This window comes from Wyeomyia smithii, chromosome 2 (genome assembly GCF_029784165.1).
Source record: "Wyeomyia smithii strain HCP4-BCI-WySm-NY-G18 chromosome 2, ASM2978416v1, whole genome shotgun sequence".
Classification (NCBI taxonomy): domain Eukaryota; kingdom Metazoa; phylum Arthropoda; class Insecta; order Diptera; family Culicidae; genus Wyeomyia; species Wyeomyia smithii.
In genome coordinates, this window is record NC_073695.1 from 29,075,580 (window position 1) to 29,101,502 (window position 25,923).

General features: G+C 36.9%; 1 protein-coding gene across 3 annotated transcripts; it reads right to left on the reverse strand.

Moving 5' to 3' along the window:
• Positions 1-9,055: 9,055 nt before the first annotated feature.
• LOC129725130 (prismalin-14-like) lies at positions 9,056-19,322 on the reverse strand. Of its 3 annotated transcripts, XR_008728021.1 has the most exons (4): positions 19,002-19,322; positions 9,630-9,885; positions 9,318-9,555; positions 9,056-9,224 (listed from the first exon to the last, which is right to left on the reverse strand). XR_008728021.1 is itself a non-coding variant. In XM_055680598.1 (3 exons), the coding sequence occupies exons 1-3, from the start codon at positions 19,017-19,019 to the stop codon at positions 9,506-9,508; spliced, it is 321 nt and encodes a 106-aa protein (XP_055536573.1). In that variant the 5' UTR covers positions 19,020-19,322; the 3' UTR covers positions 9,056-9,505. The 3 variants fall into 3 exon arrangements, 2 of the variants coding, with proteins under 2 accessions (XP_055536573.1, XP_055536572.1); XM_055680598.1 differs by having other exon boundaries at positions 9,056-9,555; positions 9,633-9,885; XM_055680597.1 differs by having other exon boundaries at positions 9,056-9,555.
• Between the last annotated feature and the right edge of the window lie 6,601 nt (positions 19,323-25,923).

Sequence of the window (25,923 nt, forward strand, 5' to 3'; positions counted from 1 at the left end):
TATGCGAAGCGTCCTTTAAATTCTGTTGGAATTTGCATGTTACATTTTTGCAACAAACTATCGATTCTCGCGGCAGTCGATTCAGCTAATAATTATGCAACACCTTACCTTATTGACTCTTCATTCAAGGCCGGTGCTGATGTGTAATTAACCGAAGCAGGAACTTCATAAGTGATGAAGGCACATCTTACTTTTCCCGTTCACCAGTTCACACGTTTAGTTTGCTCATCTGTCGAAACAGTAGCAGCAGCAGGGCGGGGTACATGTACGACTAATTGTTAAGTTCTTTCTTTTACTTCTTCTTCATTGTATTGCTTTGACGGACACTCGTACCAATTAAGCTACTAATTTGAATAAATGTACTTAACTGCTAGGCTGCACGACCTACAGCTATCAGGTTGGCGGATATATTGGGAATACTGGTGTATCTTTATTCATAATGCCTAACTAATCTCTTTCAGCAATTAACCTACGTTGTTCGGCATTAATTTTATTTGCACAGTCAAAAAAAAAACAAACAATTTAATCCCGCAACTTTGTTAGTAGCTTGATTTCACACGTAGTACTAGGAAAGTAAGATGCTTTCAAAACGATTACCAGGTTTGCATTTTATGGTATAAATGGGTTTTCCACTTTTCTATTTTCTCGTCCTCTGCAGCATAAAGGCATATGTAAGGTTCCCAAACCAAGCGATTTTAAAGCTTGTAAGATTTGCTTGATGCTTGTGAACATTGTTCGGAACAAGATTCAACGTTGTTGATCGTTCATACTTTCCTTCCCTATAGCGGAAATGGCAAACATTCGCGCTAGAATGATTCTTTTATGTTCGTTTTGTTTTATTCTGCATCTGGTCTATATGTCAAAAAATGAACTCTCCTCGGTCCTGGGTTACTTGTCGCCAGTTTCTAAAACGTTTCGACACTCACAGATTCGTTTCAATCTGCTCAAGCCGCTAGGACCAAATCAAAAAAAATTCTGTAAAAGCTTTAAATTTATATATCCAGTTTTTTATTTTGAATTCTTCCAGCTTTTTATAAAAAATTGGTTGGCATCGCTGCCACCAGATATTGTCCGCTACACTTTCCGTTCAAAGACGGCCAGTGCACGTATGTGCCCCTTGAGAAACGTCACGGTTTGAAGTCCATAGAGGTTTTGTACGTTTCGTGCGGCGCCGCATGTTCCTGGATCCAAGCATCCTGCGAACTTACTTGTGTTATTGTCGGCGGTTACCAAAGATCTCAAGTGTACAAACTTATCTACCACCTGAGTTAATCGCCGTCCATGATCACTGTCCGTGGGAGACGAATGTTGGTTTCTCTCGAGCCTTTCATACACTTGACTTTATTAATTTCTAGTCCAACTCTCCTAGCCTCCACTTTCAGTCAGACGTAAATTGCCTCCGCAGTGGATTTAGATGGTAAATATTTTACTGTAAGGGGGAAGGGGGGTGTGCACTAAAATAAAAATTTACCTTTTTTATCTCATGATAAACCTGATAACTTTCTTCCGACACATTGTAGAACTAACTATTTCAAGCAAGTTTGTGAAAAATCAAAAAATCGTATCTTTTAATTTGACAAAGTTATAACTTCTAACCAGTGGTGGGCACCGCTAACCGAAAATTTAGCGACGCTAATCGCTAAGTCGCTAACCGGAAAATTTAGCTCGATAATCGCTAAACGCTAAACGCTAAACCCACATTAGCGGAACTTTCGCTAATCGCTAATCGCTAACTTTTTAATATGTAAATAGTCTTATCACTATATTTATTGCTCATGTTTTGTAAGATTTGGACCACTTTGATCTGTTTTGGTTAAACAAACGAAAACAATTACTTTTTAAAGCTATTTACAGTAAGAGGTTCACGAAACGGTATTCATATTTGATTTTGTAAAAACAAGAATAACAAAAGTTATTTAGCTTGTATTGAAAATAGATACTCTTAGGAATGTTTTCATGAAAATTCAATTATTATCTGAATCGAAAAAGTAGAACCAAAGTTCTCATATTTTCAAGCGCATTGCAAGTTACCAAAGTTCTTGGTGTGCCAAAAATTCAATCTAGACCCGATCAGAAGAGCATAACAAGAAAATTACAAAATTCTATCAACACGAGATACAAATAACATAATTTGATACGATTTTGTATTTTCCCATATGCTTTTGATATCAAAATATAATCTGAATGAGTTTTAAAAACAAATCCTGAAACAAAGTTGTTTTGAGACAAATCTCACTTTTTTTTTCGTCTCTATCAAAACCTGTAGTTTATAACAATGGTTGTTATTATACTGTTCCATATGCTATCTCATTTTGTTAGAAAGCTGATACGTTAGTAACAAAACTTGATATGGGTTTGATATTAGTAGAATATTTATTGTTATAATTTCTGTTATTTTAACACCTAACGGGATCTAATTTGAAACACAACCTGAAAGGTTTTTTGTATAACAAACTAACAGCTTCTGTTACATTTTTGTTTTGTCTTTCTGATCGGGGACCTTGTGCTTGTTCTTCAAAATGCTCCTGTGGCTTGTACGATAACTGGAACTCCATTCTAGGGTAAAAAAACTGACAAAAGTAACTTTCGCAGTAAAGTATGTTCATCTTTCGAAGCAATTTACGTACGCCATCAGCAATCCACAGTTTTTCTATATATTTCTATTGTCGCTTCTCCACAAAATTTAGCGAATTAGCGATTAGCGTTTCGAAGGCCAAAATTTTAGTGACGCTAACAGTTTCGCTAACCAGCTCGAAAATTAGCGAAATCGCTAAATCGCTAACTGAATTTTAGCGTCGCTAATTAGCGAATTAGCGGAATGGTGCCCACCACTGCTTCTAACCTTCCGTATAACTTACAAGGCATAAAAGTAAAGCACCCCCTTATAATGTGTTTTTGCGTGTTAACTCTTTTATGCTATTTTTTAATTGTTCAAGTATTCTACAAAGTTCAAACTTGGATTAAATGCCACATTTTTCTACAGGTAAGTGTATCGATATCTCTTAGTTTGAATAGGTTAGGTTTGTTTCTGCAATTTTCTGACACACTTTTCACGAAAGCATATCTTGCGGAAAGGCAGATATTGACAGCTACCTTCAGTTTCATTTTGTTCGGACATTTATTCCCTTCAATTGTGTATGTATTGATCTCAATATGCGTTTTGCTCGTATTGTGGTGGATTGCATGATTTCCACAAGAAGTTTGGAAGCAGTTTTCGCTACGAGCATTCATTTGAGATTCGATCAGTCAGTACATCAAGAGCTTTTTTAAGGAGAACGTGGTTCAGAAAACACTTTTTCTGCAAGCCAAGCTTTATTACGATTTGCGAAAAAGCACTAGCATGGAATATATATCCAATTCTCCAATTTTTCTCCCCCTTTTAAAGTAGGACAATATATGTTGGAATATGGGTAATTCCATAAGAATTGTATATGGCACTAACACACGATCATCACAGATTTTGCTCAAAGTTGCGGGAATCATTCAACTAGCGTAATTGCAACACCCCCGCTCTGTGGGACCCTCCTCTTTGTTGCAAGATAACGCTTTTTTTGTCGAACCCACTTTTTTCTATTTCCTACAATTTATAGACGTAAGACGTCCGAAAAATGTGATAGGGGATGTTTGAAGAAAACAAGTCAAGGAATCCATAAAAATATTATTTTCGACCGCAAGTGTTGCCAGATAGATTATTTTTGTATTTAAAAAATAAAGTTGCATGTTCCGGCGAATGTAGAAAACTTGAATTTAAAATTGATAATTTCACCGTATTTCTCGGAAAATTTTACGTAAAAAACACTTATCACTCTAAGGTAATATGAGCCAATCTCGAGATATCAATTTTTTACGAAAATAGTTGTAGATTTCGTAAATAATTTTTCTTACAATTTATAGACGTAGGATGCCCGAATAATATTGGATATTGTTTTGGAGACAATAGACCAAAGAATTCAGTAAAAATATTATTTTTGATCGCAAGTGTATCGAGATGAATTATTTTTGGATTCAAAAACTAAATTTGCATTTTTCGGTAAATGCAGCTAATTTTATTTCAAATTTGATAATTTCATCGTATTTTTCGGAAAATTTTACGTAAGCAACACTTATCACCCCGTGGTAATATAAGCCAAACTCGAGATATAACATTTCACCGAGAATCTTCTCTGGGAGTATAAAGTTAACTCCAGGCCATGCTTATGAAAATGACTGTATATCCATGACAGTCTGTTGGCTGTCGCTGATGACAGCCTATAATCTCCGACATCCTTAGGTATGAATCCGAGCGGAATGTCAGGTGATTATGATTCACGAAAGTAAGGTCGATGCTATAATGCAGCGGTTCTCAACCTGGGGTACGCGTACCCCTAGGGGTGTGCGAGAGGCTTCAGGGGGTACGCGAGAGAAAAATCAGTAATGGCGGACAAAGCAATTTTTTTTATAATACTTTATTTGTTGTACAAACTTCCTCTTAAAACACGACTGGAGCAATCAAACAAATCACAGTTCAATTTTAAACCTAAACTAGACCATCACAACATGATATGCCACTACTCTCTCCCACTCTGCGAGAACATTCCAAGCCAGGGGTACAATTGGATTGGAAAATGACGCCAAGGGGTACGCAGACAAAAAAAGGTTTTGAACCGCTGCTATAATGAAAGCGAAATGGTGCGAAACACGTTTTTTCTTACGTGGGGAATAATATCAACAATGGAAACACATATGAAACGGTTTGCTTCGTATTCATTATGGCACCAGCTTAAGATAAAGGAGAACCGAAAAGTGCGAGTTAATGACAGGCGATAGCTGCAAAAGCCAAGCCAACAGGACATCCTCAAAGTGAACAAAACTAGGCTGTCATGTCTGAACGAACAAAATACATGTGCAAAAATGAGCTGTCGTGTGCAACACAAGACAGTTTCGTTGCCTTGTGTGAGCTTTAGCTGTATGTGAGCTCCCATGAATAGCTTATTCGTGAGGCTGTTAGAGTAAAAAAAGAGAGCTGTTGTCAGTATAGTGTCGCACCACAGTCTTTTTACGAAGCTTCCTTCAGGCGGCGTTTTTAAATCCAAGATGGCGACTATTGGCTTCTGGAAAACAACCCAAGATGATCGAACACCGCCCAATATGACTATTTCCTTGATCTTGATGAGGCTCAAAGGCCGAAAATCGTCTCCAGACGCCGTTTTGAAAACAGTCCAAAATGACTGAATACCATCCAATATTAATTCAGTATTTTCCGTAATCGGGATGATGCTCAGAGGCCAAAAGTCGACTCTGGACACCGGTTCGAATCTTTTCAAGGTCACCATGCCTAGGAGTGGAAAGTCACCAGTAGGAGTGGAAAGTCACCCACCAGTATACTAGTGGACTGACGCGACTCTCCGCACTGCGTGCTTCCATGCAAGACAGAGGATACATCGTGCGTGTGCGCGAACCGTTGAGTATAGGATAGAGTGATCTGCATGATCGGATCGACACTGAAGCATATCATCAAGGGACTCTTTCCACGCTATGAGCCAAGTCTCCGGCCTCCAACTGTCGAGTCTCGCCTTCGACATTCCAGTATCTCAGACATGCACAAGTGTTACGAATGAGGAACTCATCGTGATCGCCAATTTTTGAAAGGTGAGCAAGACATCGGGACTGAATGCAATCCCGAACCTGGCCATCAAGACGGCTATGCAGAAATGTCTGATTGACTGCCTCTTCCCGGAGAGGTAGAAGCGATAGAAACTGGTCCTATTTCCGAAGGTTGGAAAACCACGCTGTATACTAGTCTTTCCGTCACCAAGACGGCAGAGGTGGCATTCCACCGCAAGGAAAGAGGCATTCGCTCTTGTGCAATCATCACACTTTATGTAAACAATACGTTCAATAGTGCCAGCTGAGACTGATGTCGCTGTACAGGAAACCAATCATGTGCACACCTTTTGAGTTTGAACGTATCCAAATCCAGATTCGCCATGCATTTGCAGACTACAACCAAACCGCGAGGTCAATCTTCAAAAATTAATTTAGGATTCCCATCCTTCAATGTTTACAATTAATTAAACAAAAAGAAAAAAAATGGGCGGAACGAAATTTGCCGAGTCAACTAGTACCAACATAAATGATTGCGCACCCTGTATATGCAAATTTGCTGTACAGAATCGAAAGAATCTTTTTGTTGAAAAAATGCTATTCGGATGTGTTCAAATTTTAAATTTTAAATTTCTAAAATCGTAAGTTTTTTTTGTTAAAAATAATGGTAGATCCTTTACTTTTCTGACATTTTGAGTAATTTTTGGATTTGGATTTTCAATAGAATATATTAAATTGTGTTTATTTACACTTGCTTGTGAATTCAATATTCAGTAAGCATTTAGCTTACTATTTGCCAGTTTGATCTAGCATGTCTTGATTATCTTTCCAATACCGGTTAAAACGGGAGCTGAATTTCATGTTAAACTACTTGAATGCAATTCCGGAACTTCGCACACGGTGCTGCAATCGCCGCACAAGTGGTGGTCACAGGCAATTACAGTGATAATATTTTCTTCGAAGTTTGTTTATTTGTTAAAGGGGCAGAATATGCATTTGTTCCCACGCGCCACTTTTCCATAATGTTATCCCAAGTAACAATCCAAAGACGATTTAGTTTTATTTATATTTTATAGAAGTTTTATCAAAACATTACTAAATCTATCGAGTTTTATCATAAATTTATTCAAGTACTTGTAGTTTTTATTTATCAACAGTTCCCAAGAGTAATTAAAGAACATTTGAAGAGTCCTCCATAAAATTCCTTCATCAGTAAGTGTAATAAGCCTGAGGAGCGGTTTTGAAACGCACTCAATATCCCTTTCAAAATACCTATGAGAAACTTCCATAAAACTTTATTAGAGTTTTACGATAGTTTTATGGTACTTATCTTTAAGATGAATCTATCTTGAAAATGTGCCCATAAAATTATCTTAAACCCATTTTGTCTCATGAAAGAGCAAAAAAGTTGGTGAAGGAAAAGGATCTAGAATAAACATAATTTTTTAGCTCATTCAAGCAACTAACTCATACTAAATCAAGTCAACCTAAATCATACTAAATCAAGTCATTTAAGGGTATATTACTTTTGGTGTTAAGAACAGTAAAAACTCAATACTCACTAACGGACATGAAATATAAGATGGTAGAAATTCCAATACAGGTCGGACTCGATTACCAAAACATTTTTTATTCCGGATAATCGAATCACAGAAATATATTGAAATTTGCGATTAACGAACATAAATAAATAGGTAATTCCTTTTTTTATTTCACTTGTATGATGGAGTGGCGTAACCAGAAATTATTTCTTGAGAAGCAAAAAAGAATAAATTGGACATTGATTATTTTCAGTTAAATCGAACATGTCCCAAATATGCCGGAAATGACATAAATGGTAACAAATATGCTAGAAGGGGTGGTAAAGACAAAATTTCGGAATAAAAATTAAAACGATCACCGAAAAAATGAAATTCCGGATAATCGAATCTAAAATTCCGGATAATCGAGTCCGACTTGTACCTAAGAATGACAGAGAAATGGTATTCATTCCCCTGCTTCATGCAATATTTTGGATTTCTTCATTTTGCACATGTTTGGGCCCAAATTATAAAATACACCGGATGTTTATTCTGAACCATTTCTTGTTCTAAAATCGCTACAAGTAACACTTTTCCAACAGCAATGATCACAAAAATGGTGCTTGACTGTAAACAAACAGTTGTCAAACGGGAGAGGGGACTATCTCAGATAAATTTGTTGGTCTTGAAAAGTTCAAGCAAGTTTTATTCAAGCGCAAGTATTCTTCTCCGTGACTGCAACAAGTAAATGCCAACTTGTCGAGATACTAAAAAATCTTATCGGTCTTGCTCAAGAAGTTTTAGTTAGAAGCCGTCTTATGAGGGATTAAAATAAAACCAACAACAAATATGGCGAACAGACTGTGATTAACTACGTCAAAATAATAGCCATTTGTGATTAAACGGTAATATAAGGCCGAGATTCTTAATGCTACTAATAATTTTGGCAGTTCAGTAGTGAATGTTGACCATGCTGAACACAAACTTTAGTAAAATGTTCCGTAGTCCAGCAAACCCGAACCAAACAAAAATTCAGATATATTTTTTATTTTCTAAATAAATTACTAATTTGCCAGGAATATTATGGCGCGTTGAAAATAACAAACTTTTTTGTCATATAACGTATACACTTAAAGTGGTAATAAAAAATTTACAAATATGAACTTGAAAATACATGTAGATTTATCTACCTATTTTATTCAACGACTGCGATGACATTCATTTTGGAGAAAGAGTAGATCGATGGGGTTTGTTTCATAAAGTGATCTATGTAAAAAAAATAAATTCTGTTCATAGCGAAATAAGCTAGAAATAAGAGTTGCGAACCTGATTTATAAAACTCTCGAAATTTGTTACAGTTTTTTCATGGTTGTGAGCAACTCCTGAATGTCATCATGAGTACATATCGATAAAAATATAGAGTTTTAAGCAAACTTTAGGAACTATTCTTGAGAACCTTCTCTAGCATGGGCCTCCTTGATCTTATGGGGATTTTACGGCTGATTTGTAGCAGTTTGTGGGAATGATAAGATTTATGCCCTGTTTTAAAGAACAAGCAATCAAAACTTCTTTAAGTACATCTTAAAACTGATATTATTACTTGGGATTACGGCTGTCATTAACTTTTAATTAAAGTAACAAATTATCGGACAAATTTTCTTAGAAATCATTCTGTTTAACCGCCAGCTGGACGGTGGGAGGTTCTTATTTGTAAATTGCTGCTTATCAAATGCATCGGTAATATGAGTTAATCAGAGTGATGATACGTGATTCATTATCATTACAAGTTGCTAATCACACTATAATCACTTCCCATGTACATAGCGGGATATTAGGTTAGAGAAGAAACTGTGTGCTGTGAAAGGCAAGATTGAAACTGATTACTGCAAATTATTTTAAATATTGCAATTGATTTGAGGAACTTGTCTTCAACATTAAAAATACAACCAGTATGTGGTAACATTTTTTATTAGAAAACATAGGATACACATATATACAAGAGTTTTTTTGTCATTTTTTCGTAATCTTGGCAGCATTTTGAATGCAAAACAAACAAAAAACTATAACAACGGAAAGGTAATCCCTTTGCGCACGACTTCTTTAGTTTAATTTCTTTTTCAGCTGATGAAAAATAAAAAGCAGAATCGCGAACGTGCGAAAGTGGCGGGGTATTATCGAACAAAATACATCCAATATGATACAAGCATGCATTACCTTTGGATCATTAGCCTAGAACAAAGCACTTCGCGGCACCTTATTCTTCTGTGTGCGTAGGTACGTAAGTAAGAGAGTACTGAGTCAAGTATGGGATGGAAGAAATGGACAACGAAACCGGAAACGTATGGCGCAGTTATGAAATACGGCACGTCAGGTGATGGGATGCGTGACTTCAGCTGGGCTTTCTAATACCAGTAGCCTCCGTACAGTCCTCCGTACCGGTAGTAAGGATAACCTATTGGATCGGTAAAAAAAGAGAAAAAAAGTCTTTTATAGCAGGTGATCGAAAGGCTTGAGGTGGGAACTCACGACCCCATCCGTAGCCGTAGCCGTATGGGTATCCACCGTATCCGTATCCGTATCCTGGGTAGCCACCGTAGTATCCGAAGCCGTACGAAGAGGCACCCTTCAGATCGTCGTCATCGGAACCAGCTTCCAGGTCATCCGGCGAGCGAGGTGCTGCGCCTAAGGGCTGTGGGACGATCGGTTGCCGCGCCGCCGGCTGCTGCGGGGCAGGGATGGCGTGGACGATTGCAAGCAGAGCCACTACGGCTAACAGCAGGGTCTGTAAGGAAGGCGACACAGCTTCAGTGAGTAATTATTTTATTTTTGTTTATTTTAAATTCATCCCTGGACTCATAAACATTTTTTAAAATATCAAAGTATTTTAATTATTTGAAAAATGTATCCTTTCCTTATAGATTTCAACTCACAAAACATTAGGTATATTTTTTATTGATTTGAACTTGAGCTTGAACGACCGCACCTTTCGTAATTGCTGCTCCGTAATGGATCTGAGCTAGTGAAGTTGCATATAGAAACATCGCACAGTGGTCTTATAAGGCGAAAAGTGGAACTTAATTCCATAGCGCCTTTCACCTTCATCCTAGTTAATAATGTTTTTGGAACAATTGTTCCAAATTATCAAAAATTATGAAAAGTTTACTATACTAAAAATAAAAGAAACTAACTCTTTTGTGTTGAGAGATAGAAGAATAGTTTATTTGGCAAAGTTTTAAAACGTGCAAAAAAATATGAAACTTTGCTGAACAAACAAAATTCCTCTCTTCATTGGGTTCAAGGGTTCAGAGTATTTTATTTAAAAGTTACACAAAAGTAAGTTTTTGTACTTAACTTTTTTTAGTTACATTTTACAAAAAACCGTTGTTCTAAATAAGCATTCCGACATACAAAACACACGTTTTTGTTAAAAACCACATAGCTCCACGACTTTGTAGCATATTATAAATTATTTTTTCGATAACTTTAACAACGTATAGAATAGAGAATGGGTCGTAAACGAGCTAAGTGGGTATAACGAGCTAAACTTTTAGAAAAAGTATTGATATCATGATTCCACTTGCCCCTTTTTACCTTATACGTTCTTAAAATTATCGAAAAAATAGGCCAAAACATGCTGTAAAATTGAAGGAAAAGTTCTGGAGTTGTGTGATCTTCAACAAAAACGTGTGTTTTGTATGCCAAAACAAAAGTTAAAGTTCTTGGAGTTAAACTAAAAAATAAGCTTAAATATTAATTCAGGGTTGTTACAGTCGGCGCGGATTTCGCGTTTTTTGCGGATTTTGCGTTTTTTTGCGGATTTGGCGCGCTTTTACTACTCCATGGCGCGGATTTTGCGGAAAGCCTTGCAACCTTGCTTTCAATTACCTAAAAAATCAGGATATCGACTGAGGGGCTGGCAGCACCCTTTCAAAGTTCAATGAAACATGGTAGGTGTGTAGTAGGGTGCGAATCACGAATGAGAAAAAAGTAATCAAAAAATTTAGAAAAAAAACCCTAAACAAAATGTTTACCTGCCCGTAACACACCCTGTGCAAAATTTCATGTCAGTTTGATTCAAAATGGGGTGGCGCAAAACGAAGTTAGACCTTGAGAAATCCGAAAAATCACAAAAATCATGATTTTTTCAGATGATACCAGATCTCGACGTTTCATGCATTTTTAAGCTATCTAACACCAAAAAAATGTTCGAAAACCGAAATTTTATGCAGCCAACCCCCCATAGATGAATTATTGGATGTTTAATGGCCAAACTTCAACCGCTTTTTCGATTTTTCACTAGGTGTTTTTTCGGTCCGGTGGAAATTTTGTATAGGGTTTCTTTAAATTACAATTTTGGTCGGCACCCTAGTATGTAGACTTTACTAGACTGAGCAGCTTTGCATATAAATTTTTTTTTAAATTATCTAGACTTACATTTAAAAAGGCCTGAAGTTTTTTTGGAAATCAATATATCTGAATAATGACAAGAGAAAAAAAGCCTTCAAGGGATAACTTTGAGGAAGTTGTCTGAATTTCTATTTAAAAATATTGAGAAAAATGAATAATTACTACAACAACAAACCCCTTACGTGCCCCCAAAATGGTCCTTCCCGAAAAGATTCTACTGGGGCTTCACCAACAACATAATTCTTTGGATGTTTTGTGGTAGCCCTGAATAGATTTAAAATGGCAACTGTGGTCGATTTACGGCCTATGAATGTCATCCCGGCTCCGAAAATACACATATTGGGTGGTATTTGGCCATTTTTGGCTGATTTTCATGAACCGGAAGTTGCCACCTTGGATTTCAAAACGACTTCTGGGGTCGATTTCACGTCATCCTGATTTGGGAAATACCCATAACCGTATATATGTATTACTTTTTAACGAGTTCTGAAATGATTTTCGAATTTGGTTTTTAGATAGACAATTGAGTTGCCTGTAGCTCTTCTGAACAAATCAAAATGGGTACTTTTAAGTGAAAGAAGTCTTTCGAACAAGAACATGACTTTTTTCATAACCATCTGAACTCACATGCGTCTCATCGACGACAGTAATGACAAGAATTAGAGAAAAGTTGTCAAGGAATGGCGTATAGAAAACCGTCTGAAATTCATTGATCACTTATTGAAACTCTTTTGAACATTTCAACATGGCCACTTTTAAGAAGAAAAAAAAGTTTCTCTAACAAAAACTTCTCTATTTGAAAGTCTCAAATTTGTTCAAAATTCAAATTTCCAATATTGCTGATGTTTTATTTTTTATTGATTTCGAACTGTTTTTTCAGGTACAAAAGTAAACAAAGCTACCAAAACAAAGCAAAGCCTTGGTGCTACAATCCGATTCGGAACTTGACCTTCTGTTTATTACACACAGACTTCGCAGCCGACTGTTAAGCGCACAGGACAATTGCGGGGCTAGGCGTTACGATCCTACTGACACTAACATTCTCTCCCGTGCTGAGACTCGAGCCTTTGATAACTGGCTTGTTATGCCAGTATCGTACCTCGAGACCAACTGAGGAATCAAGCTACCACTATCTTCAAAAAAGTGCGATTGAATGATTCAGTGCGATGGTCTATCAGACCTTGCCTTGCAACCCACGCCCACTTAGCAGTTGCTCAAATCGTCGTTTGAAGCTTTGTTTACAAAAATGTTTACGTACATTAACAATCAGGGTGACCACTCTACCGGGAAAAGCGGGAAAAAGACGGTAAAAAGACGGGAATTTCAAATCACCGAAAAAAAGGACGGGAAAACCGGGAATTTAGGTTTCGTTTTTCGTTAGGATGTGTTGTATACTGTTTTAAAAAAGGAGCTAAAATCTATCGAATTCCTGAAAAACTGTCATGCTTCCGTTTAGAAATGTATCAAAATTGATTTTTACGCAGTTTTTAGTTTGGTTTTTCACGCCTTTTTTTAATGCGGATTTCGGAATTTCCGTGGTTTTTCATGCGGATTTCCAGGAAAAGCCGCGTTTTACACCGATTGTTTTGAATAATATTCCTTTCAAACTGCTTATTCAGAGTGTCGCTTGAATTTATTTCACGGGCCATAAGAGAATTTATCAAACATTTGCAAAACTTGAAAAAAAATGTTTCGAGATAACAGATTTCAACGTTTTATGAATTTCCAACACCTTTAGGCCGTTACAAATTTTATTTTCATTTTATGTCTCCCCCCCCCCCCCCTTCAAAAATCTTAAATATTGGAAGGGGAAGAAAAAAAAGCTCATACCGTTCTATTCATTTTAATTGTTTTCCGACAGCATTAATGCTTAATTTAGCAATGAACAAGCCCAGTGACAGAGAAAAAAGGTCGTCAAAAGGCAAGCGAAATAGATAATAATAATTAGTGTTATTTTTCAACATTTATTTGAGTGCAAGTTACAAACGTGATAACTTGCACACAAACTTTTATCAAAGATATTTCTTTTTTTTTCGTCTCGGTGTTATTTATTTTTTTGCCACCCTCTTTGCTAAGTTTGATAACCTTGGACATAAAAAGAATTCGAAATTTGTATCAGCCTTACCATAAAAAAAATAATTTGAACAGTTTCATGTGAGTTTCTGCATTGGTCACTTTGAGGCTCCTTTTCCCGAAGTTCGCTTGAGAACAAATTTTGCATGAGGAGACAAAACTTCTAAGCTCTAATGTAAAACGATCGATATTTAATTTTTTTCCATACATTCCATTGGCATCCAAGAGCAGGTTAACAGAGAGAAAAAGCATAAGGAAGATTGTCGACGATTTTTAGATAAAAAGGGCGTAAATTGTGCAGGAAGTCTCCATGAAGGTATTTGCTAAAGTGGATAAACAGTTAAAGGAAGAAAAAATTTTGAAGGAGAAATATTTTTCATAGTTTTAATAACACTATTCTCGCAAGGATATAAATAAACAGGTATAATGATGTTATTCACATTATTTTTAAAAATAAAGCACCGAGAAAATTTGAAGCCTTTCATCGGGGAAACCGGGAAAAAAGCGGGAAATCGAAATTGATTTTGAGTGGTCACCTTGCATTAAAGACTCTTACTTGAGTCTATCCCATGTTTCTACAGATAAAAATTGGATGTTAGACCTGAAATCGAGTTGAGGGATTCTTCTACCTTTTCGATTGCTTCTAATTTTTCGAGTTTGGCGCTATACGTGGGTTACATAGACTTAATCGTATTAATAACCGGTTTTTTCATTTTCTAGCTAAAACCTATCTCGTCCTTTTGAATTATTTTCAACGAGATTTTTTGCAACTTTTAGTGTGGTTTGCAACTCACGAAGATTATTAATTACTTATTTCTGTTTCCTACAATATACGGGATTAAATGGTTATCTATCACTTTAATGTCTTAAGTATTTATCGAACCTCTCAACCCACATTTCTCAAATCTCGTCATTCTCACTTTTTATGTCTCACAGGAATTTTACTCTTCATAATCATACTCTTTTCAACGAGAAAAAATCGCGAGAGAGAAAATCAGTGCTACGGGCATTTTACATTTGTATATAAGAATTTCCAAACAACATTTTTGGTCAGCATCATTCCTAAACATGGCCGCAGTAAGTCAACTGTCCTACGTTTTAAGCTAAATAAAATCAAGTTATACATATCAGCATGATATTTTAAAGATGGTATCAATTTTACCATGTTGAATCATAAGTTTCTATTATTTTTTCTTCGGCGCGGATTTAGTTTCCACGGCGCGGATCTTCAGAACCGTGGCGCGGATTTTGCGGATTCAAAATTAAGGTTTCTGTAACAACCCTGTATTATATAACTTGGTAAAGAAAAAGTCCTGGAGATGTATGATCTTTGGCGAAAATGTGTGTTTTGTATGACATAACAATCCTCCGAACAACACTTTCGTGTAAAATGCAACTGACAAAAGTTAAGTACAAAAAACTAAATACAATCATACCTCCTTATAAGGCAACCTCAATATAACGTAACTTTTACCTCGATATAACGTAATTTTTTAAAATGTACTGAAATTAAAAATAAATGATACAGCAACTGTTTTTGGGCTATAAATTGCTTGAAAAAAATGTTTGTAGTAAGTTTTGAAACTAATGAAACCAATGCGAAAATTGTCCAATATGGGCATGAGGAAGGTTTAAAAATATTAATAGGTGATGGGAAATAGGTTTTCACGCATCCTTTAGTAACAATGCACAGTCTTGCATCAAACAAAAAAAAAAATTTTATTTGTTGTTGAAATTATCTCTAAATGGGCATAAGAAAGGTTTAAAAATACTGAAATACTTTTCACGCATCTGTGAGTAACCACCAAGAGCCTTGCATAATTTAAAAAAAAATTTTGCTTGTTGAAAATTGTCCTAAATGGGCATAAGAATGGTTTAAAAATACTGATAGGTGATGGCAAATAGATTTTCACGCATCTTAGATTGACCTCTTGTAACAATTGGAAAAAATATTTTTTTTTTGCTTCTGAAAATATTTCTAAATGGGCATGAATAACCCTTAACATTCTTGCATAAATTTAAAAAAAAAATTTTTAGCTTTGATATAACGTAACTCGATATAACGTAACGGAAATAAAAATCAAGTTGCCTTATATCGAGGTATGACTGTATTAAGTAAGTTCCACATATTATACTTTATAACTTTGTACCGGTTGAAGCTAGGATTTTCATTTATTCAATAAAGTTCCATATTTTTGAATTTTCTACAACTTTCCTGAATAAACCATTCCCCTATCCCTTAACACAAAAGAGTAAGTTTCTTTTATTTTTAGTATAGTGAATTTTTCATAATTTTTGATAATTTGCGATCATGCGGGTTATTCATACAAACAATTGTTCCGAAGACACTATTAAGCTAGAATGAAGGTGAAAGGTGCTATGGAATTAACCCTATAGTGCCCAAATTAATTTTTAGACGGACTTCGAAAAAATCACTATGTATCTTTATAAACATTTATTAAGTATCTATTGAAGTTCTTTAGAGGTTCAACTGACGACCGTCTAGAGGCGGCACTGGGCACAAGAGGGTTAGATTCCACTTTTTGCCTTATTGGACCACTGTGCACTAGGGTGGCAGCGAAAAGGGCCATGTCAAATTTCTAAAACCGACCATGTGCATTTTGTTCATTGGCCCATAAAAATGATCTGTGCAAAATTTCAGCTAAATCGGACATGATTCAGAGGTGCCTTAAAGCGCTCAAAGTTGTGATTTTTCGAACTTCGAAAAACTACCAAGGAGGAAATTTGGAAAATCGATTTTTTTTTCGATGCCAAATGTCTTAAAAATACATCAAACTTAAACTTAAAAATACATAAAGATCTGATGTTATCTCGGAAAAAAAATTTTGACCGAAAATCGACCTTCTGGGACCTAGCCGTTTTCTATGCAAGCAGAGGCTTAATATGGAATATTTTAAAATGGGTTTCTGAAATGACTCACAGCTCGTTCCAAACCAGATGTAAATTATTTTAATGTTCATTAAGTATCTCAAACTCGATTTTCTTAGGGTGGTTCATTTATTTTTTACTAGAGTGGTTCCAAATACAATTAAAGATTCATTTGAAAGGGTTTAGTAGGAAAAATGCTCATATTTGTTTGCCTATTTGACATCTTATACTTGATATACCACAAGGATTGACCAACTAGTTTTCCGGAAGGGTGGTGACTGCTACGAAAACTATGACATTTTATGATATTCAAAGAAAAAGAGAATTCTAACCTCTCCATCTTCTGTTACACGCACTGTTATGTTTTGTACAAAACTCTTAACCCATTTAATAAATATTGCTAGTCATAGCACGAGTAACGCAACGGTAATGATTAGTTTCCTACTATGATTGCTTTTTCCTATTCAATAACAATTAATTTCATTTTAATTATTTTTGGAACCACCCTAGTCAAAAAATAAATGAACCACCTTAATGAAAATCAAGTTTTAGATACCAAATGAACATTGAAATGATTTACATCTGGTTTGAAAGCCCATTGTAAAATATTCCATATTAAGCCTTCGACTGCTCAGAAACGGCTAAGTTCCAGAAGGTCGATTTTCGGTCAAAAAATTTTTTTCGAGATAAGACCAGATCTCGACGTTTTATGCATTTTCAAGACATTTGGCATCGAAAAAAAATTTCGATTTCCCAATTTCCTCTACCCTTGGTAGTTTTTCGAAGGTCGAAAAATCACAACTTTGAGCGCTTTCAAGCACCCCTAAGTCATGTCCGATTGAGCTGAAAGTTTTGTTTTTGAAATTCGATGATGATTTTTTTTTCATACAAGCATTGCCACCCTACTGTGCACCTAAAGTGGCTAATTTGAGGTTTATTTACCATCTTTTATGTACAACAATTCAGTAGCGTCGGTTTGCATAGATCGATAACGGCGCCAGCTACGTTCATGTGGTTAGTAGAAAAAATGTGTTACAAGAGACCGAGTTTACTTTTGCATCTCTAACGACTATAACGGAAAGGAAGATGAGTTTTGTCACCGTTGTTAGTGGTGGATTTTTATACTTTTACCATTCGTTTGTCAAATCGGACTTTGTAACCTTGAGGCTACGAGCTCCGCTATCCTAGATTTCATTTTTTACTGATTTTGCGATAATCTATGTTAACCTTTTATTGTTTATTGAAAACTGTTCGAATGTTTAACAAAAATAATTGCTAACCAACCTTACGGATTTTGTTCTTGTGAATTTTATTTGACATGTTCATGTTGGTTAAGTTTGATTTGTCCTTATTGCAAGCAAATCATAATATGTAGAAATAATTCATCTCTAATAGTTTTACGCCCACTTGCAATTGGCTATAATTTTTTATTGAAATCCAGAATAATTTTTTGGTTGCTGGAGATTTCTGAATAAATCTTCGTTATTTTTCCAAAAACCTTCATATAATTTTTCCTATTAATCAAATTTAATATCTCATTAAGCATACATCCTAGCGTTCAACATTTGTCAGAAATATTCTAAGAAATTTCAGAAAAATATCATCTGTAGAAAAAATAAATGAAAAATTGATAACAAAGTTCAATCCGTGTGTGTTTAGATTTCAGATAATTTCAATTGAAGAAAGTAAATTTCACTCTCATTTTTCAAAAGTGAATTAAAAAAATCAGTTTTCTCGAATTCCACTGGGATTTAACCAACCTGTCATTTCAACTAATAAATAAATATTTTGAAAAAAAAATCAGAGGGTTTAGCAATGAAACATGAAAGTAGTTCTCGATTAAAAGTAATATAATTGAAAAACCGAAGTTAAGAAACTTTGTTTCTACCATTCTGACGATATTCTTACTTTGATTCTACGATTTACGGTTTCTAAGTTACACGTTTTTAAAGTTGATGGTGTATGAACGAATCAAGAAAAAAACATGCAGAACTTTGCTATGAAACTGACTACCCCGGTTTGCGAAATAGTATGTATTCTTCTTCATAGAATTTTAAACTTTTTTTGTTAACAAAATTGTAGAATATTTCGAAAACCTTCAGCCCAAATCTGTAATATTAATTATATCTGCCATAAAGCAGTTGATAGGAATAACAATGTAACTGCGTGCCTTCTGTGTATTTTGAATAATTCAAAGTGCACACGATTTTCGTGTCATCTTGGTTTTTGGTCCAATTTCTACCATTATCAGTTTCTGGTTTAAATCAATCGTATATGAAAATTCGTTGCGCAACAGCTTTGCCTTTTTTTAAACCAAATTCTGTATTCCATTTGCTCTCCGATCAAAGTGTGCGGAAAGTCACATTAAAACACTTCCTCTTCACATCGAACAACAATAGACTTCAACGATCGACATTTTTTCAAGCGATGAACTTCACGAAAATTAACCCATCACTTTTTCAACTAAAATCCGTCACTGCCACTCGAACATCTCCTTAACTCCTTACTCCTTAACTTGGTGACACTCACTGCTTTGAAGGATGCCATGTTTTTTTCCGGTTGAGCTCGTGGGGGGTGCACTACTATCACGACAGTGACTTCGGTTGCGTTAAGCAAGCAAACAAGCTAGCGTTTGAGAACTGACTGCCGATAAGAAGTTTTCCGAGCACTTATATAGCCGAATGGCAAGAACCGCTGGTCACCACCACAAAACTACGCCCCATCGATAATAGTATGTAGGTATAACACATTGTGAGCACCTAGAGTCAGCCGATAGTTCTTAACATTGTGACCGGTACAGCAAAGATCCAATATATGCGCTTCTTCGCTTCTCTTGATAGGTGCGCCGGTGAAGGACGGAAGGGTTAGGAGTATCGGCTAGTGGGGACGCATGATGATTTGATTAAAAGTATTATGCTTGAGGGCTGGCCGATTAGCGATGTGCGCACCATTCCTGCGGGCGGTGGTTAGTAGTTTTCCACCACTTGTGGTGTGGTTTGTTTTTTTTTTTTATTCTGCTTCAATGTCATTTTGCTTGTTTAGCCGTTTCTTGGCCATACGGTGCAGCGTTGGTCTGTGCTGGTCATCGTAGGGCATTTTGCATTGTTATAGGCCCTACCACACCCGCCGGCAGCGCGATGCGGGTGGAAATGGGGCCGCCTGTTAGTTGCCGGTTAGTAATTATTTGAACATTCTTGAAGCCAGCGATGAAGATGAGCTTTTGCCTAAGCGGTTCCAGCTGACGCTAGAATTGATGTTTGTTTTTCTTAGCTTGGAGGCAGACACACACAATATGATTTTGAATTCTATCTTCGAACCCAACGCTGAACGCTCAACTGAGTGGATTAGCTTTTTTTGTTGCCTACCGAGGAAAAATCGATTTCTGATTTAAAGATGCGAAAACAAACTGAAAGAGAAACGAGAAAGGGAGAGAGGTGAGTGTGGCAGCACCCGTAACAAAATAACATGCTGGAAAATTGTGTACATGGTCAACTATTAACAGTTTGTTTTGCTGTGGAAAATGCGATGCTTCGGCGCGTAAGCATATTTGCGGCATGGGAAACTAGAGACGGATTTGCATATCAACGCGTGTGTGTTGCTAAGAGAATTATGATCAAATGTGAAGCGTGTCTGGGATAGCTCTGTGTTATGTAACCTAATAGGTCAAGAGCTGTTCGTGGTTAACAATATGTCCGCGGTGTCTGTGATGAGGCAATGCAATATCCGTGCAGCTTCCGATTGAAAGTGAAACTGTTATGTAACTCCGTATGTTTGCATCCGTACCAATATCTAGCAGCAATCTCAATTGAATCGTGATACCTCTTTCAATGTGTATCAATCCGTTGCCATCTGTCTCTAGTTATTACAGTATGTGCATAAATTAATCCGATAAGTGCAACCTCCGGTAGCCTATCGTTTGGGAGAACAAGCGGAACTGATGGTAGCTAATGCAGTAGTCTATGCCGGCCGTGCGATTCGATTAATCCAATTGGTTCATTTTATTCACCGACTTCAAGCCGACTTCAAGCTTTAAGTAAGCGACAAGGAGTGGTAATTGAGAATGCTGTCAACGGAATGTCTTCATCAAACTGATACAGTTGACCGTTCTCGATTTATAACGTTATTGCTAGATTGGTTGAAAATTATTGAATATTGATGACGCCTGAGTAAATTATAAAACCATTAATGGTCGACATCGTACCCGGTGTGAACAAAAATAAAATTGAAAAAAAACAAAGTGCCCAATATTCTCGAAAAATTCCTCGTATGTCTCGCACACTGTAGAATCAAATAAAAAGTAGAAGGATGTGTGCCTAACAAATGGAAAAGCACTGTTACTGCCGTGATAAAATTAAATTCCATAACCCGCGCGAGCAGCGCCAATAAACTCAAAACGTAAATAAACAGAAGATCAAATTTCAATCGAATGCTCCCGCAGGTAGCATGTAGTAGCAATGCACTCACAGGTAGAACGATTGGCAACAAAATAGTAATTACGTAGGGTTAGCGTTTTGAGGCAGGTGGCTCGCGCTGCCGTACTTTAAAGACTGTATTATACATTGACTTGAAAATATTGAATTGTAAGCGTAAAATTAGTATATAAGGAAATTTTGATTGAATAAAATCGAAGTTTATGGTTAGTCTGAATTTGGTCGTTTCATTGGACGGACCGAACCTTCCTATATTATTAAGTGATTACTCTTTGATTTCTCTTCAAGAAGCATAGACCTCCACATTAGCGAGGACACTAGCTAGAAGACTTAATCAGGCCAGAGTGATCCTTACTGGTATACAGAAAATCCTTTAGAACGTAACCTATTTCCCCCTTCCAGACGCATAGGCCTTCGCTGTAGTAAGGCAACTAGCAGGAAACAGGAAAGGCCAGGTAGTCGTTGCTAACAGGAGTCTTGGTCCGCCTCGATTATCGGTTCCGCTCGCGTATTTAACTGTCGCTCGGTGACAAAGCCTTGTTAACCCGTACCTTCGCCCGGGGAGGCCGCGTAACGCGAATAACAAGCACTTTTCAATTGCTTACTTTTGTTTCACGGACTCCGCACCAAACTTCGGAAGTCCGATCGCTCCAAGGTCGATCACTAGTCTCCCAGCTTATGTTCGACCATCAATGATGGGCACCTGAAGCCCCAAATTTACGAACAAATTTCAAAGGTCTATGCACCGCGAATCGCGTTTCTATTTATTTAACTACCCCTTAGTCTCACTTCGCAAATTTCGATTAACGCGCTCACCTGTTTGCACAGCTTCTCCGTCCGCCGTTCGGAGATTAAAATAAATGATTCATAATTTCCTAACGCACGATGAAAACATTTATCCAATCGTCTCACTTTGATTCTGCTTTCGATTTCACTAAAATTGATCAAAATTAAGGGAGCATTTTCGACCTGGCTTTATAGTGACTCATAACTTATTGCGTTGAAGTTAGTATGGAGCTATGCGTCGCTTAAGTGGAATGATTAAATCGGTCAAAGCCGCCGTTACTAAATTGACCATTTATTTACCTACAAATTGATCATTTGTGCCCGATTAAGTCTATCGTCATACGGCAATTACCAAAGCACAGAATATTGTTGGAAAATGCTAATGATATCAATCAACTCCGATCGAGTTTGAACGTGGCCAATATTTGAATTGTCACTGGTAGTTTTGAATATTTATAATGGAACGTGTGATATGCAAATGTTACGCAACGCTGTACGCTGTAACAGTTAATTTTGTGTATAAATAACCCTGCAAATCCCGGAGAGGGCAGGATGTATTTCAGATCAACAAAGTGAGCATCAATTATCATCCGGATCGGACACCTGTTCAGCCGCAAGGAGTGTACAACAAAGAAACTTGAACTGCATTCAGGAACTTCAGGAACATCTGCCCTCACGACGCATTGTCTTTGGTGGTGGGCAATTTGTGCATTTTTGCCCCTAATGGCTGCGATTTGATTTGTTATTTTCCTCGATGCAACTATTATTTATGCATAATTTATTGCGCTGGTTGCGTCACTGCGCAGTATAGTTTGGTGCAATTCGTGTGTTAAATTAACGCGCTCTGCATGGGGATAGGTGATTTATTGTCTGTTGGAATGTTTGAGAACATTCTATTCCCATTCTCATCATTAACCTTCTTCGGTGCGGCTGGAAATACTATCTTCATGTGGGAAGTGTTTTGTTCCATGTGTATACAAGTAAAGAGCAGATTGTTAATCATCATTCACCATCATTGTTTTTGTTTGTTATAAAAGTAGAATTGAATATTTTCACTTTTTCTAATGCATAAAAAATAATTAAAGGATGCATAAAAAAGCAAAATACCTTGGTGCTACTTTCGCTTTCGAAGCTTGACTTTCTGTATATTCGCGCAGACTTCACTTCTGCTTCGGTATGGCTATTTCGGAGACAACTCTCCAACTGGACTCAAAACCATGACACAAATATTGTTTGGTTTTATTGCTAATTGTTATAATTTGTCTTGAATCTTGAACATGATTCCGGAGATCCAGATTCACGGAACCTTATGGGGACCAACGACTCTTCAGGTCCCTTATGATAAAAATAAACACATTCTTCAATCTTTGCACGGGTCAAGATCCAAAATAGGTCAAGAATTGAAAAGGATAGAAGCATTTCTTTTGAGCGGGTACCCGGGTACCTTGCCGAACACATAACGGTTGAAACGGGGCAATTCCACTGCAGTTTTTGTTTATTGTTATTTTCGTTACTTTTTGGCTCTATTTCAACATTTTTAACACATCTAAAACTGTAGAATTCTGACACATTGATATTTTAAATAGTTTTGACTTTTTTACCTATAACATTTTTTTGAAATATTAACTCCTGGCATTAAGTTTTGGACAGCCTCCTAGGTGGCCCGAGAGATTTATTTGCGAACTTCGACAACCTGTGTTTGAAAATCTCTTCCAGTTGTTGTATATAATAATCCCGTCTATAAAGTTTTTTAAAGTCTTATTTAACCTAGTTTTCAGGGTTCATCCTATACCACGCAATCGAAATTCGTCAGCATCTTCATATACAGCTGTCGAGATTATACTGTTTATTTGTTTATCATCGCGATTTGCAATCAACACCTTTTGTCTAGGGATTTTTTCTCATCGAAACCTTGGGTCTTGAGAGTGCCTGGTGAGTACACATAAACTAAATCTCCCAGAAACTGATAGATTTCAATTCGTTAACACTATTTTTAAAAGCATTTGACTTGACAGATTCGACCTCCCCTATCTTTATAGACTTTAGCTCATACACAGCTTTGTTAATTTAAATAAAGCGTAGACTCTGGTCTAAAAGCCTTGAGAACCGCTGACAACGAGAAGCTATCATTCATTAACACACAACACAATGAGCACGAGGGTAGAAAACTAAAATTACCATGTCCTTAATTATTACTTGCCAAAGTGATTGGTTTCAATTTCATCTCCGCTTTAATATTATTAGGTCTCATTGTATCGCCACCATATGATGAAGCATTTTTCTTTAAGCTTGTGAGCTTTTCTGCATTTTGGCTATAACGGCTTATATAAACCAACTCTTCGAATTTCAATCCTAATTTTTCTGTAGCGAACAGTGTGCCAGTGCTTGTGTCAATTTGGTCTCTAGCTATCACTATGTTTATAACCAAAAGAAAAAAATTCATTAACTTCTTAATAGTACATTTGTTTGAAGGACAGTGTCTGTATTGGAACAATTACCCCCAATCATCAAACAAAACCCGAGTTTCGTTTCGGTCAGTAGGTAATGAGCAGTTTTTCTGTTGCTTCCACAGCAACCGCCATCCACTTTATCTATTCTACAGTGTGAGACTGTCTTCTGCCGCACGATAACTGAACCGAAAAAAAAATCAGGTACAATCCAATCCGGTTGCCTTACGCTTCTCCCGCCCTTTGCACCACGGTCCCCCACCAACATGGCAATTGAAATCTGACGCTCACTTTTTAATTTCTCAGTTGAAATGTTGTTGGGGGTGGGGGAATATAGTCTCAAGATTCTTTTCATACTTAAAAGCAGCACAAGTATGCGGCTCGCGTTCATTTCCAATATGGCTTCTGAACAGAAGCATCAGCAGCTGTTCTAAAATGGCTTCCGTGAGATGCACAAACAGCTGTACAACTTTTTCAAGTTCCGTCATTCTCGCTTCTGCGCTCACTGCGCTGCGAGCATTCTCCGCGCTGCCGATATAACACACTGGAGCATTCTCCATTTGAGCTATTTCTCGTTCTTCTCGCTGTTTTCCTTGTTCGCATTCGCTCCAGAGATCATATGCACACACGCGCGCTTACTCTGTTACTCTGTTACTGTTACTCGTAGTTCCCTTCTCGCGAGCACAACCAGCCGAGTACAATTGTTTCAAGGTGCATTGCGTTAGTTGCGGAGGGACAAAAAATATCTTTCAAATATGGAAACGGACTACTTCGGTAGAGGTTTGCTTCGGCTGGTTTTGCATTAGAATGCAATTAAAAACTTACCAAAGCGGTCCGATACTCTACACGTTCCAGTATGCGATACTATACAGATTTCTCTCCCACGTTTGGCTGCCGGTGCACGAATCGAAACCGAGTAGATAAAGAAAGCATTTTCGTTTTCGAGCACAGTTTTTCAAGCACTCCTCCTAGTCGAGTACTCCTACTCGCTAGCAGGAACTCGCGTATTCTTTCACGTCGCTTTAACGTAATGTTTACGAGAAAACTCATTCAAGTCTCTGAAAAAACGACAATCGTTAGGGACACCAAAACTCACACAGCTAAAATCTTTCAATTATTTCCGGTTTAAGCTTTTGGTGTGAACCTGTGTTGACCAGTATTATCATAGCAACATTCCCGTTCATTCTGAGTTGAACCACAGAACAGATATGCAACTTCGAACAAAACTCTGCAGCAAATTAGTGCCCAAGCTTTCGCATTCATTTTTTGCTGTTCCATCCTACATTGATTTTACAGTGCATCGTTGGAACAGTTCGCTCCAATAGTTTGAACATGTACCAAAAAAATATTTTTTTGCTTTAATAACCAGGCAAAAAGGTGATCTTGAATAGTTGAATCTATCAAAATCAAGTTCACAGGACCGACCGCACTTAACACAGGACCGCATTCAAGAGATCTTTGAAGTGGAAATTCAGTAACAATTCACAATCAACGTCAATAGAACAAATTAAACTAAAAATCTTTCAGCCATTCAAACATTGTCTAACAAATTTTCTTGGATCGTACACCTCACGACTGTTGAAACTATTTTAACCTGTTAGTTGATTCACTTGAATATTTTCGTTGGGCTTGGAAACCGAATTCCTCGACCAACGACAATATTTTTTTCTCGTACCGTTTTTTACCTAACATTGCTAGAAATGCATATCAGACGCGCTGTACCAGCACTGCCTACGACATTAGGTACAATGTAAAAAATTATTCTCGCTGAACATGTGAAAAGGGCCC